Source organism: Dermacentor silvarum, chromosome 11, assembly GCF_013339745.2.
Source record: "Dermacentor silvarum isolate Dsil-2018 chromosome 11, BIME_Dsil_1.4, whole genome shotgun sequence".
Lineage (NCBI taxonomy): Eukaryota > Metazoa > Arthropoda > Arachnida > Ixodida > Ixodidae > Dermacentor > Dermacentor silvarum.
In genome coordinates, this window is record NC_051164.1 from 48,940,357 (window position 1) to 48,954,921 (window position 14,565).

Sequence of the window (14,565 nt, forward strand, 5' to 3'; positions counted from 1 at the left end):
TTACGCGTGCGATGCTCTCACAATTGAGCTACCGGGGCGCCGTTTTCCGATCCACTTTCTGGGGTATTTATGTATTACAACTATAACTAACCCTGGGAGTCTAGGCCCCCCTCCACTGAAGGGAGACTTCAAGCCCTGACTAGCCCCAACGCAAGTCGTAATCAATGCAATTTCACGAACTTGACGACTGGTCTTCTGCTCAAGATGGCAGCGCCCACGATCCAAGAATGAATGCATGAATGAATTAATACAGGCGTTAACTAACATAAAGCTGGCTCTACGGCCCACGTGGGAAGATGGGGGTAATGAGGTCTATAACTTCCACGCTGCGCGCCGTACTGGCCGCGAGGAGAGTTTTAAATTTTGCCATTTTCGTGCCTTCAACCTTTCGAGAAAAAAAAAAAAAAAACTGCCGCAGGCACGTCTCATCACGTCCAGAGCTTCCCTGTCTCGGCGTAGTACGTGAGGCACGATCGTGAAAATCGAAGCGCCGCTTTTCTTTCTCCGTCCGTCCGATGATCGCGCGGGCAGAGGGCGGTTGCGGAAGGGATCGTCTGTCGGCGTTCCGTCGACCTTGGCACTCCCCCTTCTTTTGACGTCGTTCGGGTTTGCTTTCTCCTTCTCGCTGTCGTTTTTTCCGCATCCGTATTTTTTGCTGCCGTTCGCGGGCACAGCGTCATTTTGGAACGTTTCCGTCGTCGGCCCTTCGTGATGAGCTATAGTACGCCGTTTCGGTCCTCGTTTCCGTGTCGGCGTGTGTGCGAGTTAAGGATGTTGGGTTTTTGCTGTGATTGCTGCCCGACCTTGAAATGATTCATTTATGGGTTTATTTACGAGGGGGTGTATTGCTAGAAGGGGCATAGATTGGTTGGGTGTATCGATCTGGTATCGGTAGATGGACGGACTGGATTGAATGGATGGTTAGATCGAGTAATTTCAACGACCTAAAGCAACACATTCTACGAGCTCCTGCTTGTTTCTCTGTGTCGCCCTTGCCTGATTTCTGCCGGGAATCGAACCCGAACCTCGTGACCAGCAGCAGAACGCCATGTACAGGGAGATGGTCTCCACCTGCCTTGGAGCCTTCCGTTCGTTTTGGAAGCCCAATCAGCCGACCTATTTAATCCCCCCCCCCTCCCTCATTCCGACGGTGGGACCCTTTAGTGGCGCGCTGGGAAGCCACGCGTGTTTTTTCCCCTTTTAATTATTAGTTTTTATTATTATTTGCATTTCGTTTTGCTTGACCGCATGTCGTGACTGTTAATCAAAAGGCGTCGGTGGCGACCACGTGCGCGATGTGATTTGGCACTCGCAATTTTGGGTTTGGATTCATGCTCGCTAAGCCGCCATGACGACGAAAATAAGCTTCGCCTTTTAAGAGTAGAACGCAATAGCGTTATTGGGACCCGTTCGCATACGGCAAGTAGGCTTCATTCACTGCATCACTGAACGTGGGAAAGCCAGCCTACAAAGCCCAAGCTTACACCGATCCCCTTAAAGTCGGCTTCACTTTTAAACAGAAATGCATTGCTGGAAAGACATTTTTCCAGGGGCAATATAGGTGGTCTTATATTAAAATGTGAAGGCCCTAGCACCTTTTTTGATTATTTTATTAATTGTTTGCTGTTGCCCCGACGCGCGCACGTGTGCAAAACGAATTAGCAGGCGAAGTCCCCATTTGACCTGCCTAGGATGCGAGCGCCATCTGGATATCATTTTCGCAAGTACTCAAACGTGCGGCTGTAGGTCTGGTAGAAATGCTGGAAAAGGGGTTTGTGTTTGAGTTTCCTCGTAGCAGATTAGGTTTTCTCGTACATACAAACTACAATCAGACGTCGAATGGTAAAGTCGTACTTTACCATTTTTCTGACGGATTTCACTGTGAAAAATTCAATTTTTGTCAACTAACACCTTGCACCATGTGGAGGGCCTGCACGGTCGAGGTGGTTAGGGATGATTTTCTCTGCCACCCACCGACGCCGGCAGCCCGCGGAGGCGAAGGCAGAGAAAAGAAAAAGAAAGCTGCGGTTCTTGAGAAGCAGTCGGGGACCTTTGAATGCTATCGCGTTCCACTCTTAAACATGAGCTTAAGCGACCTCCAAATTTTTTAGGTGGGTTACCTGCAGCTTCGGATGAGGTCTGCAAGATAATTTACCGTACCGTGCAGAAGCAATAGAACGAAAGATTCATGGTTGTGAGGCAAATCTTCAGCAGTGTTATAAACTGTAAAACACATCAGCCCTATACATATTACCGAGGTTCCGCTGTAATTGACTGCATTGTTCATGTTAACAGTTAGCACATACCGGCCAGCTTTTACAATTTTATCATAATAACCCTAATTTTTAGCGCTCATTTACGATTTTCGTGTTGAACAAATATTTGACGATTTGACATTTTGGGCAAAAAACCAACTTTAAAGAATACGGCAAATAAAGTCGCTGATTGATTTTTGATAGCCCATTGTTTTGAACCTATTGATTATATGGACCTACCCGTGTGGCAGAGACATCAACTGATGAAACTAACGTATAATGGCAGCCTAATCGTCAAAAGTCATTAGGTGTGTATTTCATCTATAAACTTCATAAACATTTCTGGTTGTCTGCAGTGCAGATCATTGTTGCTGCGACTATATAGAGCAGAGTGGCTATTCACAGCATCCTTAAGAGCAAAGTGTGCATAGCTTTAATAAACAATCTACATATTGAATAATTAAATAATTCATAGTATTTTTCACAATTTTTTTTCCTTCGTCTGTCACGTTTTCTTAGTTCTAAGGCTGGCAGGCCTGCTTGTATAAAGCTCTGAGATCGCTTTCAGTTCTTGCTTTGTTCATTCTCGTCATGTGGTGAACACGACATTGTGCTTTAATTTTTTTTTTTTTTTTTAGCATGTGTGTAACATTCTCTCTGCCCTCTTTTCTTTTTCTTTTATAGCTGGGTCTGCGAGGACTTTCCAGAGCTCAAGGCGGCCATGGAAAACCATGTCCTCAATGACTATGACACCAAAAGGTGCGTGCAGATTACCCAGGCCTGTTTTTTTAGTTCTGTTCCCACAGTGCTTCATCGTGCAGAAAGATCTACAAGGTGTGGGATTGCACAAGCATGACACTCTGATCGCAACAAGTTCAGCTTTTGGAGTACCGTGGTGTGGCATAATATTTACAGGGAACAGTGCTAAAGGATTGAACAAGTGAGGAACATACACACAACAACTGAGCACTGATGTAAGCAATCTGGCATTGGAGATGTCTTGAAATAAGGGAGAGAGAAATGTGAAGAAGGGTCTTGGATAACACAAAAGGATGATGAGTGGTGTAGAAATGTACTGCACTAAAGTCTAAATCTGAGCTGGTTGGTTATGCATCACATTTACAAGGAACCAGATTAAATTTATAAACTTTCAGTTTGGGCTCAATGTGGAAGAATTAGATTGCTATTAGCTAAGCTCAAATACCAAACAGTGAAAAGCTGGAAGAATTGCACAGGTAACTTGGTGAAAGCTAAATCCTGAAATTCGTGTGTGGCCCTAAACGACGTACCATAAGTGGGATTGGTCACTCTGACCCATCCTGTTGTGCCCTCTCTCACGAAATTGTGATATGCCCATTTTTTTCTCCTTTTTTTTTCCATGACTGCAGCTATGAGAGCATGCGGACCCTGTGTGACAAGTACAACCGGGCAATCGACAGCTTCTTGCAACTCGTGAGTTGACCTTCGAAGATGCAAGCTTGGCTGTGTTGATAGGATGCTGTTGGTTGTGCCTTGGTCATCTGCTTGCTTGGCACAAAAACTGTGCAGATTGCGCTAGCATGCCATTGAAAATAGTCAGTGTTGTCAAGTGGGATGTCTATTCAGAACCTTGTCAGGATAAGGGGGGGGGGGGGTGCCAACGGCACTATGCCTTGGCACACTGAGCCCCGCAGTTGGCGCATGCCTGCTCGTCAACAGCGGTCCAGCACAAGCTCGAGGACACAATAGATGGCAACCACGTGTACACTCGGAAAGCATTTATTACGATTGCAACTAACACTTCGAGCAGGCCAGCTAACTATAGTTGGCATCGCTGCGAGTTCCTCGAAGAGAATACGCTAGGTAAAGAAGGCCTTCTGACTTACCAGCTGGGGATATGAGCGCGGCGCGGCGATTGCCATGCAAAAGCGCGGTTGACTAACCCACCGCTTGCTGGTGACAAAAGAAAATCGGGTGATGTCAGAGGGTCGCACGTGACACAACCGGTGGTGCTAATAGTGCTTGCGATTCCTGTGCGCCGCCTGCGAGAAAGGAAGGTTTCCCCTCTCCCCAACCTACTTTGTGCGTGCTCGCCCTATGCGACGGTCATATGACTCGAGGATTCCCACAACCTAAAGGCCTAAAATGCACTCAGAATTAAAGTGGCATGTCTCAAAACTGCATCCTTGTGTTGTTAAAAAAAAAAAAAAGACATTTCTAGGTACCAAAGGCAGATATGGGGGCATTTTCAAACACCACTTTCAACAGTTGTCTTCATTGTGATCTCTTTAGTTGTGTGCACCGATGTGTGAGAAGGACAGAGAACAAATGCAAAAAAAATTACTTCAGCCAGCTGTGTGTAATCTACTCCCAATATCCTTTATACCATCATGTACATTAGCCTTTACAGCGCTAGTGTATGGACTATCGGGTACTTATCGGGGAAGATTGCCGACAAAGGTGCTGTTTGTAGAGTGCATTGACTAGTGCAACAGCTCATTGCATGTGCTGTGATTGTCAAACTTTGCACTAGTCAAATGCATTCCATTAACTACCTTGTTTCTAAAACATAGTGAGCCCTAGCGAACAAGTGCCACGGGTCCTTGCTGTCCTCGCTTATTTTCCTCGCGCTTGGGACGTAACGTAAGTAATGTGTTTTTTTCCCCCCTCCCATACAAGTCTCAGTTGGCAGCGACCTCTCGGTTGTCAGGGCCCTGTTATGAGCCCTCTTAGTGATGTTGTTCCCCTTACCGCCTCGGTGAAATCATGCTCATGGCCTTGAACCAAATGCGTACGCTTCTCCCCTCGTCCCAATTCCTTGCCCCCCGTTGCCGACACGCTGTCTCGCCGCTGCCGTCGCTTGGCCGCCCCAACCCCTTATCCCGCTTGGCCTCTTCTGCCTCCTGCTGTGCTGACTACCTGCCCTGCCCCTGCCGTGTGCATCACATTCGTACCATCGCTACCCCTGCTGCTGTTGCTGCTGCTGCTGCTGCTCCTTCGCCAACCCCTGTGTCTCGCCTTGGCTGGCTATGGGGATTGCATCACGCCGGACAACGGTTACGTCACTTCCTTGTCACGCACGGGGGGGAGGCGGGGGGAGGGGGTGTCAACCCAATTATTTAAGCATGAAATGCTTATGTAGGTGGTTGCGGGCAGTGTTACTCGGGGTCCTGAACCACATTCTTGCACAGCCTTGCTATTGTTTTGCTCGATGGCTTTGGGGAAGAGATTGAGCAAAATTCGTGTACATACAGCCACAATTCTGAGTGGAATGTGTATAATTTCTAGTTTTTTTCTTTTTCCTACCCTAAGGCCGAGTCAGTCGAGCTGTTACCTATATTAGCACCTGTTAATATGTGGAAAAAGCAGTTATGCAGGCACAGCAGGCAACATGTGGGGAAGATTCTAATGTCAGTGGTAAGCTACGGTACTAACAGTACTAACGCACAGCACTATGGTGTTCATGAAATAAATTGCCTACTAGCCTTAGCTACTAAGCTCATAAGCTAAAGCAGAACACTAAGCTAGGTTAAATTGGTATTCTACCCACATGAAACCACGTAGTGAGCGTTTTGGGCTTGGAAGAATATACCTATTCAATAAAGACCTCTCAGCTTAAGCCTTAGCTAAATTTTGTTCAACTTCTCACATACTCAAATGGGGTGGCAACAATGTCACTGCATCATGTCATGGATTTGGTTCTTCCCTTGGTTTCTTTTCTGCATGAAAAGTCCACACATCTTGCTATGCTGAAACTTTTCTAGTATGCAGTGTACCGTAACATTTCTCATATGAAACTACAAACCATCTTATAATACAAAGGCAATTTTTTGGCCACGAAACAGAATTAAGACAAAGACAGTGTTAAAGAACTGATTGGTTGAGGGCTGAAATTATTTGAGAAGACAGGTCAGCGATACATAAAGGCAGCAGTGATGCCGATGAAGTAGGAGGAGAGTAAATTAATCGCACATTTCGCTGTCCAAGAAGTGAAAAAAAGAGATGACTGAAGCCAGTGATGAGTGGATAATGCTAAATTGTATGGTACAAGGTGCTTGATGAACAACTTAGTGCACAAAACTGCATCATTCAATGCTGTATAAGCATACTCTGTGTCACAGTGATGCTGTAAACACATAAGCATTTCTTGCTTAATGATCTTCTCGGCATGTAAAACAGCCACCAGTTCTTTCAACACTGAATTGCTTCTTAGGAGCATGTGGCTCTTTTTTTTTTCCACCCAGTAAATTGAAAAATGCAGCCTGCTGCTGGCATGTCTTGCACCTTCAGAACCATTGTCCGGCTTGCCTGGCCACTGTATCGCCCAGCTGCATTGACTGTACTGCTTGTGCATGATACTGTGTTATGCCTAGGTGTTCTGGCAGTTCTCACTTTTGAAGGAAAGGTCTCCTTTGCTGACGTCACATGAGTTTGGCATATCTGGGATCTGGCTATCTTGTAACCACTAACAGAAAAAAAAAAAGGGGGAGGTCAACAAATTGTTGACGCCACAGAACGCAAGGTCGACTTAATTGCGTCTAAAATAGGTGTGAATAAAATACGAAATGATATGAAAAAAAAAAACACAAAATAGCTAGATATAATCAACATTAATTGTCGAATCATTTTAACCACCATATTCGACCTTGTATACTTTAGTGTCTACACTTGGTTGACCCCCTTTTTTTTATATTGTGCAGCTGTAAATCTGCATATTCAGGTTTGAGATCACATTGTGCCTCGCCAGTTATTGTTATGGTGGCACGCCTATGTGGAAAGAAAAACTGGCTTTACTGGTATTACTGCTTTCCTTACAATGGCACCACTTTCGTTGCACACAGCTTAATTTCTGGGCAAGTTCGGCTATTTATTCTTTTTCTGTTTTTGCCGCATCTTGTTTGGTGGATCTGTTATCACTGTCTGCATTGTCTTCCGAGTTCGTTCTATGCCCCCTCTGTTGTTTGCCATAATCTGACTGGCACTTCTGCATGCTGCAATATATGCATGGTTTTGTATGCTGTCATTCATGAACATAAGTCAGGCGCCTATACAACGAAAATGATGTCTGTAATGAAGGATTCTGGTTGTCCCCGGCCGAATTCCTATCTCTCGTGTGTGTGTGTGTGTGTGTGTGTGTGTGTGTGTGTGTGTGTGTGTGTGTGTGTGTGTGTGTGTGTGTGTGTGTGTGTGTGTGTGTGTGTGTGTGTGTGTGTGTGTGTGTGTGTCTTGTCAGTGGCCCCACAACAAAGATCACTACAACGATTTTGTTTGTACACTAAAGTTTGGGCATCCATCCCATACGATTTGTTGCTTTACAATGAAGCGTACATAGTGGCACCATCACTGCCCTTCACGTCGGCCACTGCGCTGCTGTGCTCATAGGGAGCGCTAGATGGTATTGCTACAAAGACTATGCGGGAAGATGCAGTTGTTAGGGAGAGTACAGTGGCTATGGAAGCCCCGTACCACCGCCAATGCAAAGGGGCAGAACTAGGCACAACAATCTTTGCGTACTGCTAGGCTAAGAGTATACTACTTGGCCTACTCAGTGGCGGCGCTTAGCTCGCTGCAGCAACTTTGGCAAGGGAGCCAATAGTGGCATTCGACGCACGGCAGCTCTACCTTCCATTGCTCGCAGGTTTCTTCGCAGAGTATACTGTGAACCTCCATGCTATAGAAACTAGCCGTGCATTCCATCAAATGAAGTATGCAGAAAGAAAATTAACTTTTTGTTTTTTGCTGAACGTTCTTGGCCTCCTTTGTTGCGAGCAGTATGGTGAACAATCTCTGCAACAAAGGTACCTTTATAGCGAAGAAATTCAAAGGTCTTCAGCGCTTCGTTATGAAGGCATTTGACTGCATGTGTTCATGTTATGAGTTGGGCATGCAGTCTTGTAATACCAGTGATGTGCTTGGTGAATGCCTACCTTCACACACAAACTGTTGCCTCAGTGTTTAATGGAGCCATTCTTCTTTGTTTTGCCAAAATACACTTGACCACGGAAGTTTGTGGGACATGGGCATTGTCAAGGGAAGCTGAATTCACACTGTGACCGCATGTGTGCACTAGTTGTTTGGTCACTTGAGTGTGCCTTTCAAGTCGATGCTATCGGCCAATATCACAATTTTATTTATTCTTCTCGCCCGTGGGTGCAGTGCATAAACCTTTACGGCTGGTTATACCTGCATGATTCTTGGGAGCGCATTTAGTTCCAGAGTGCAACATGTGGCTTGCTTGCCCATTGACTGGACAGGCAATAAGAGGGCCGTTTGTTGAACGAGGATGCCTCCTGCTTGTTTTACAGTGGAAGGGCACGTCACGTCCCGAGCGCCTGCACACGCGGCCATCGACGGCACTCCTGCGGCACATCCTGCAGCAGGTCTACAACACAGCCATCGTTGATCCCGAGCGGCTCAACTCTTATGAGCCCTTCTCCCCCGAGGTGAGCGAAAGGGGACATGGTTCGCTGACAGCCAGTGGAATTTGTCATTTTTGTTTGTCAAATAGAAATGTCTCTTGAACTTACAGGCGTTGCGCATGTGCTGCGAGACCAGGAAATTCTCTTCTTCCTCTACTTCCTCATCTCTATTCATGTACTTTTCTTTTAGGCTAAATGTTTCGATTAATTAGCTGAAGTTGTGAAATTAGGAAAAATCATTCTTAAAGGGACACTGAAGAGAAACACTAAATCAGTTTAGACTGATAAGAGTATTCTTTAAAAACTGTGTTTTCATTAATTTTGCGGTGATTGGTTGATTGTTAGAGACGAAAGAATAGAGGTCAAAGTTCCAGTGCTCTACCTGTATGTCAGTATGACGTCACGGATTTCGCAGCATTCTTTTCGTGTTAAGTAAAGGTTTTCAAAACTTGCTAAGTTCAGTCTTTGGCTCTCTTGAAATGCAGTGTAGTCCATCTATATCTATAAAAAACAGCAACTAGACCCGACCAGAAGCTGTCAAAATCATGATGTCATAGCAAGCAGGTGTGGCAACATCAAGGCAGCGTTGCCACCCGTCTTTAATTTTTGCATTTCTTCTTGTTTTTACAAGTCTCTTCTCACGGTAAGAGTGTTTTTTTTTTTGGTATTGTGGAAAGGTAACATATTACCTTATACAGTTGAACCCGGATATGGGGATCAATGGGGATCATAAAAAAGTTCGATAGTATATAGGTATTTCGATATATCAAATAAAAATTTCTTACAAAAACTTTCAAGGGGATTTTACTGCTGTTTGTTATACACAGTACAGTAGCCGACCGATTTTCTGGACTTCGTGGGGACTGAAAAATAGTCTGAAAAATCTAACAGTCCGAAAACCGAACATCCGACAAACTCCGCGCCCTCCCCAAGAAAGAAAAATCAGGAGGCTTAGGAGACCTTATACAGTTGAACCCGGATATATCGAGTCTAAAGGGGATCACAAAAAAGTTCGATAGTATATAGGTATTTCGATATATCAAATAAAAATTTCTTACAAAAAACTTTCAAGGGGATTTTACTGCTGTTTGTTATACACAGTACAGTAGCCGACCGATTTTCTGGACTTCGTGGGGACTGAAAAATAGTCTGAAAAATCTAACAGTCCGAAAAACCGAACAGTCCGACAAACTCGCGCCCTCCCCAAGAAAGAAAAATCAGGAGGCTTAGAGCGGTTAAAGAAAAATGGCGCACTTTCACCCAAAACGCGAAGCATCGATTGCTATAGCAAATTAATAGACAGCTATACAAAGTAAGGATCTAAGTTCTATCGGCCGTATAAAGCTGTAAATATGCACTTACTAACTAAATAAGCACGGTGTCACGTGCACGAAGGTTACATGAACACATCTTGCTCGATGACCGCGGAAACTCATTGAAACCCTGAAGTGAGAAAGCGAGCCAGAAGCAGCGGGCAAATTGACCTTCGCGCTGTCTATTCTCTCGCTTCAACGCGAACGTCAAAAAAAAAAAAAAAAACAGCACATACGAAGCTACTGGCACTCAGCGCACGCCCTTTGTACCCATCGCAGATCGCTTTGAAGATGAGTCCCCCACGGGCGCACACTTCGGCCACATAGCAGATCGCTTTCAAGATACGCTGCCTGCGCGGCAGCTCCGTCGGCAGAAGCCGCAAGAGCTGAACACAGCTCCCCACCGTCTCGCCTTCTCCCTCCCCGTGCCACGCGAGCTAACGAAGTCCGCGCGCTTCCGACCGCCTTGCTCTCTCCCGTGTGCGTTACCAGCTCACCCTCGCGAGCTTTCACCCACACACAGCTTACGGCGCAACCTAAACTTAAAAGCAAGTGCCCCTTTTTGGAACGTTTTGTTGGCCAAGGAATAGCAGGCATAGCCTCCTAGACTGGAGGATAGCGTGATCTACTAATCTTGAAGGCTATGCAGGGGGCCACTGGAAGCCAAGCCAGCGGAAACTACAACATGGTGGCCCTCAAGATTGGGTAGAGTGGCGCGGAGCGAGCGATTTAGTCCGGAAAATCGAACATTGCCACCTAGATTCGTCTGAAAAATCGGTCGCGAAAATGCATTAGCTCTGTGGGAACTCTAACGGTACATCTATGAAGTTCAGAATATCCAACAAGTCCGAATTTTTGGAGTCCGAAAAATCCGTCGGCTATTGTAATGGGCCTTTTTCACGGGAGTCTTGTGCGCATGCGCACCGGAAATGATTTGACGGCGCCTCTCGCGGGCAAGCGACCAAAGCATTTTTGGTGGCTTCCGGTCTCTCTCTCTCCGTTCGACGCAGCCGAGACGACTTTCCGTGATGGCGCGTCCGGAGAGGCTTTTTACGTCGCGTGCCTGGCAATCTTCACCTGCGTTTTTACGCTGCTAACGACGGGATTGCAATCACATTATTGTGACGCCTCAACGACGTACGGCCGTAGGCTGCACAAATTCCAGCGGCAGGCCTCCGAACATGAGATTTTTCACATTTACAGTCGCATCCCTTCAGGAAGGGAGACGAAGAAAATAGATTCACGCATGAACCCTGACGGATCGCCGTGGAAAACTCGATCCCGCGTGTGTGGCGCTCAATAGACACTATGATTTGTTTTCACCTGCTATTTATTGAATACCATGTCTGCCATGCGGCTGCGGCGACGCCGCGGTGGCTCGGTCGGCTGCAGCGTTTTGCTGCTGAGCGCGAGATCGCGGGATCGAATCCCGCCCGCGGTGACCGCATTTCGATAGAAATGAAGCGTAAAAACACATCTACATGCGTTGTAGTGCGCGTTAAAGAACCCGATGTGATCAATATTAATCAGGAGCAATCCACTACGGTGTGCCTAATAAACAGAAAGTGGATTTGGAGCGTTTTCTAACGCTACCGCAGGCGATCGAAGTGCTTACCGCGCACTGTTATATCTACGTTCGCTTGTGTCGCAAGCGTAACAGTAGCAGTGAAACCTTTAAGCAATGCATCACGGGTTTGAATAGTTCGTTTTATTCTCGCAGGAGCGCCATCGCGATTCATCACCCACCCGGACTACGTACCGTCGATCTTCGCGCACGCATACACTCGATGCGGCGAATGTACCGCTCTTCTTTAAACATACAGCCTTTTAGTAGCTGGCGGTGTGACTCGCCGAAATGGCTGTCGATCACGTCGCTCGTCACCTGCGGCACGGACGACAAATCGGTGCTCCACTGGCTGCTGGAAGCGCGAAGCTTCTTCATGCCTTCCGCCGAAAACATGCTGCAAATGCTCCGCGAGAGCAGGCGAGCTGCTTTACACGAAGTCGAGGAGCTCTATCGCGTTCTTGCAAAAACGGTTGAAGAGGCAGAAACGTGAGATACTCTGCACAAAGCGTACGCGAACCACAGCCGTCGCGTTGGTCAGAAGGAAAGAGCCACCACGTGAGAGGGTGAGGGGCTCCGTAAGCCTCCATTCGCGCTTTCGCCTCTCGCCGCTAGAGGCGCTCCTCCATCGTGAAAAAGGTCCATTCGTTATATGTGGGTTCGATATATCCGGGTTCGACTGTAGACTCGTGTGAAGGCCGCACTTTTTTTTTTTTTTTCACAATTTTGACGAGGTTTGAGACCGAACCTTTCGGTCAAAATGGCACCTGCGCAGCCTCCGACTTGCACACACCCCGGATGTACCATTGCATCAGAAGTCAACGTGCAGCCCTCGCCATCTAGTAGTGGCACGGGGAAGTATGCAGCACACAAAAATTCGTCGATGCGCACGCGCGGCATCGTATCACCGAATGCGCTTGCTTCTCCATGGGAAATTTTTCCCAATAACTTTTGGCTTGCCCTTACACGGGTGCGGCCCTTACACAGGTCGAAACGGTAATACAGCTCAGATGATTTTTTTCTTTAGTGTCCCTTTAAACTTTCGGGACAGTTTCTATTCAAGTTACCCAGCTTTAGTTGCAGCAGCATATACTAGTGCAGTTTCTGTTCACTAGAAATACTCAACATAATTTATAGTAATGTAAACCACAATCCTGGAATGTGATCAAAACAAAAATCGTCGATGTAGGTCTTTGCAAATTCTACTTTCTCCTTTGTTGGAGACCTGTGCCGCGATTTTGTGGCAATGCCTTCCGCTCGATTCTATGCCACTCTTATCATCCACCTTTCACGGCCAGATGATCCCATTGATAATGTGGGCGGAGCATCGCTCTTGTCACTAAGTGCGAGAAGTAATAACATCAGAGAAGGCATCTCTACGAAATCATTGCCCTGACCCTTAACAAAATGCATATATTTGTTCTTTGTTAATGCATGTAGGTCAACAGGACCAATCAGTTAACCAATTAAGTAGCCCGTTTTATTTTGAATGTTGTTGCGAATAGAGATGGCCGGTTGTCTCACACGCCTTGTCTGTTCTGTGCCTTGCAGGTGTACGGCGAGACATCCTTTGAGTTTGTGGCACAGATGATCAACGAACTGGCGTTCACACCCGACGATGTCTTCATCGACCTGGGCAGCGGTGTGGGCCAGGTTAGCACTGTTGGAAGTGGTGTGGCAATGGCGCCAAATTGCACCACAAATGCAGTATTGCTGCATGTTCCATGAAATTGTCCTTTCTCGCTATTACAGCACAATGCCTTTACTCAAGACACCTAAGTAAGAAAAAGGCGAGAAATTAAGCGACCACATCCACCAAAAAAATTTGAGGTGAATTCCATTGGTTGATCTGGAGTGGGCTTTTCTTGCTCTGCGGTTGAGAATCAGCTTTTCATTAGTTAATTCTGAACACATTCACGTGGTTTGTTGGCTGTTTCGGATCAGCTCACAACACTGCATATTGCTCTTTCTTGTTCCTGTACTGGGGCACTCATTCAACTGGAATCCTTTAAAAATGTGTAGAGTCCCTAGATGTTATGTGGACACCACTGCATCAGCTGACATCTGCTGTGTGCGGCAACATTTTCATGATCTGGCGTGGCATATCTTGTCTCTCTAGTCCAAATCTGTATTTGTAAAAACAAAGCGCTGAGTCACGAATTCGGGTTGCACCTCCAAAACAACCAGTGGAATTCACCATTAGCATGACAAGATCCGAGACCAACAGTGCAAGTGCCAGCGCCAGTTAGCCAAGCCCATCAAGCTTCATACAACACAGCAACAGCAATGTGAAGTGCATTTTGACCACACCAGCTGTTCCTTCAGCATGGCCATCACACAGCTCTCTTCAGCAGCAACCATGTTGGCTTTCCTAGCTAGTAAAAATGACAGTCTTTGAAGCAACGGCAATCCACTCATTGTCGATACATATGGCGTTTTCAACTCTGGCAGTGGCTCTCATTGGCATTAGGCAATTTTCAACCCTTTCAATTTCTCTGTTGTTCCTCGAAATACTTAAATACTACAGCGAACTCTCATCGGCTTAGGGATTGCTTCATAATTCCACGCACCCCATGACACGCCAGCAGTTCTTACCACTGTGGGTCTGGCTCCCTGGGTTGTGCTGCTTAGGCATTCTGCACTGGTAGATCACCTGTAGGAATTGACACTCGGCTGCACCTAGAGGTTTAACTCTTGCTTCAGACTAGGCCACAGATATACCCTCTTCAGCACCCATGCCAAAACTGTAGTGGCACTGTGTAGTTGCCATTTCATATTTGTGCTGTTGCTAAAGCACATGGTACGCAATTTTTATGGCTGAAACCGATCACCAGGTAATTTCACTTTTATAATATTGTATGCAACGATAGTGGTAAGCAAAGTGCATTTGCTACACAGAAGCCATGAAGCGTCCGAGGAGTTGTCAGTTCTCATGGTTGAACAGTAATTTCTCATGAAGGATATTGCTGCAATTTATGTGCATTTTGTTACCATATCTGGAAATGCATATCAGCCTTAACTTGAAGGATGGGGGT

General features: G+C 46.3%; 1 protein-coding gene across 5 annotated transcripts in view; it reads left to right on the plus strand.

Moving 5' to 3' along the window:
• LOC119433513 (histone-lysine N-methyltransferase, H3 lysine-79 specific) overlaps window positions 1-14,565 on the plus strand; it is a 66,333-nt gene that overhangs the window by 15,328 nt on the left and 36,440 nt on the right. For 4 of the 5 annotated variants that reach the window (XR_007464167.1, XM_037700753.2, XM_037700751.2 and 1 more), the window contains exons 3-6: window positions 2,940-3,014; window positions 3,644-3,707; window positions 8,540-8,677; window positions 13,082-13,183. Coding sequence is in view for 4 of the 5 variants with exons in the window: in XM_037700753.2 (XP_037556681.1) it covers window positions 2,940-3,014; window positions 3,644-3,707; window positions 8,540-8,677; window positions 13,082-13,183 (379 nt within the window). In the remaining variant the exon portion in view is untranslated. The remainder of the gene's footprint in view (window positions 1-2,939; window positions 3,015-3,643; window positions 3,708-8,539; window positions 8,678-13,081; window positions 13,184-14,565) is intronic. The other variant, XM_037700752.2, reaches the window with a different exon arrangement.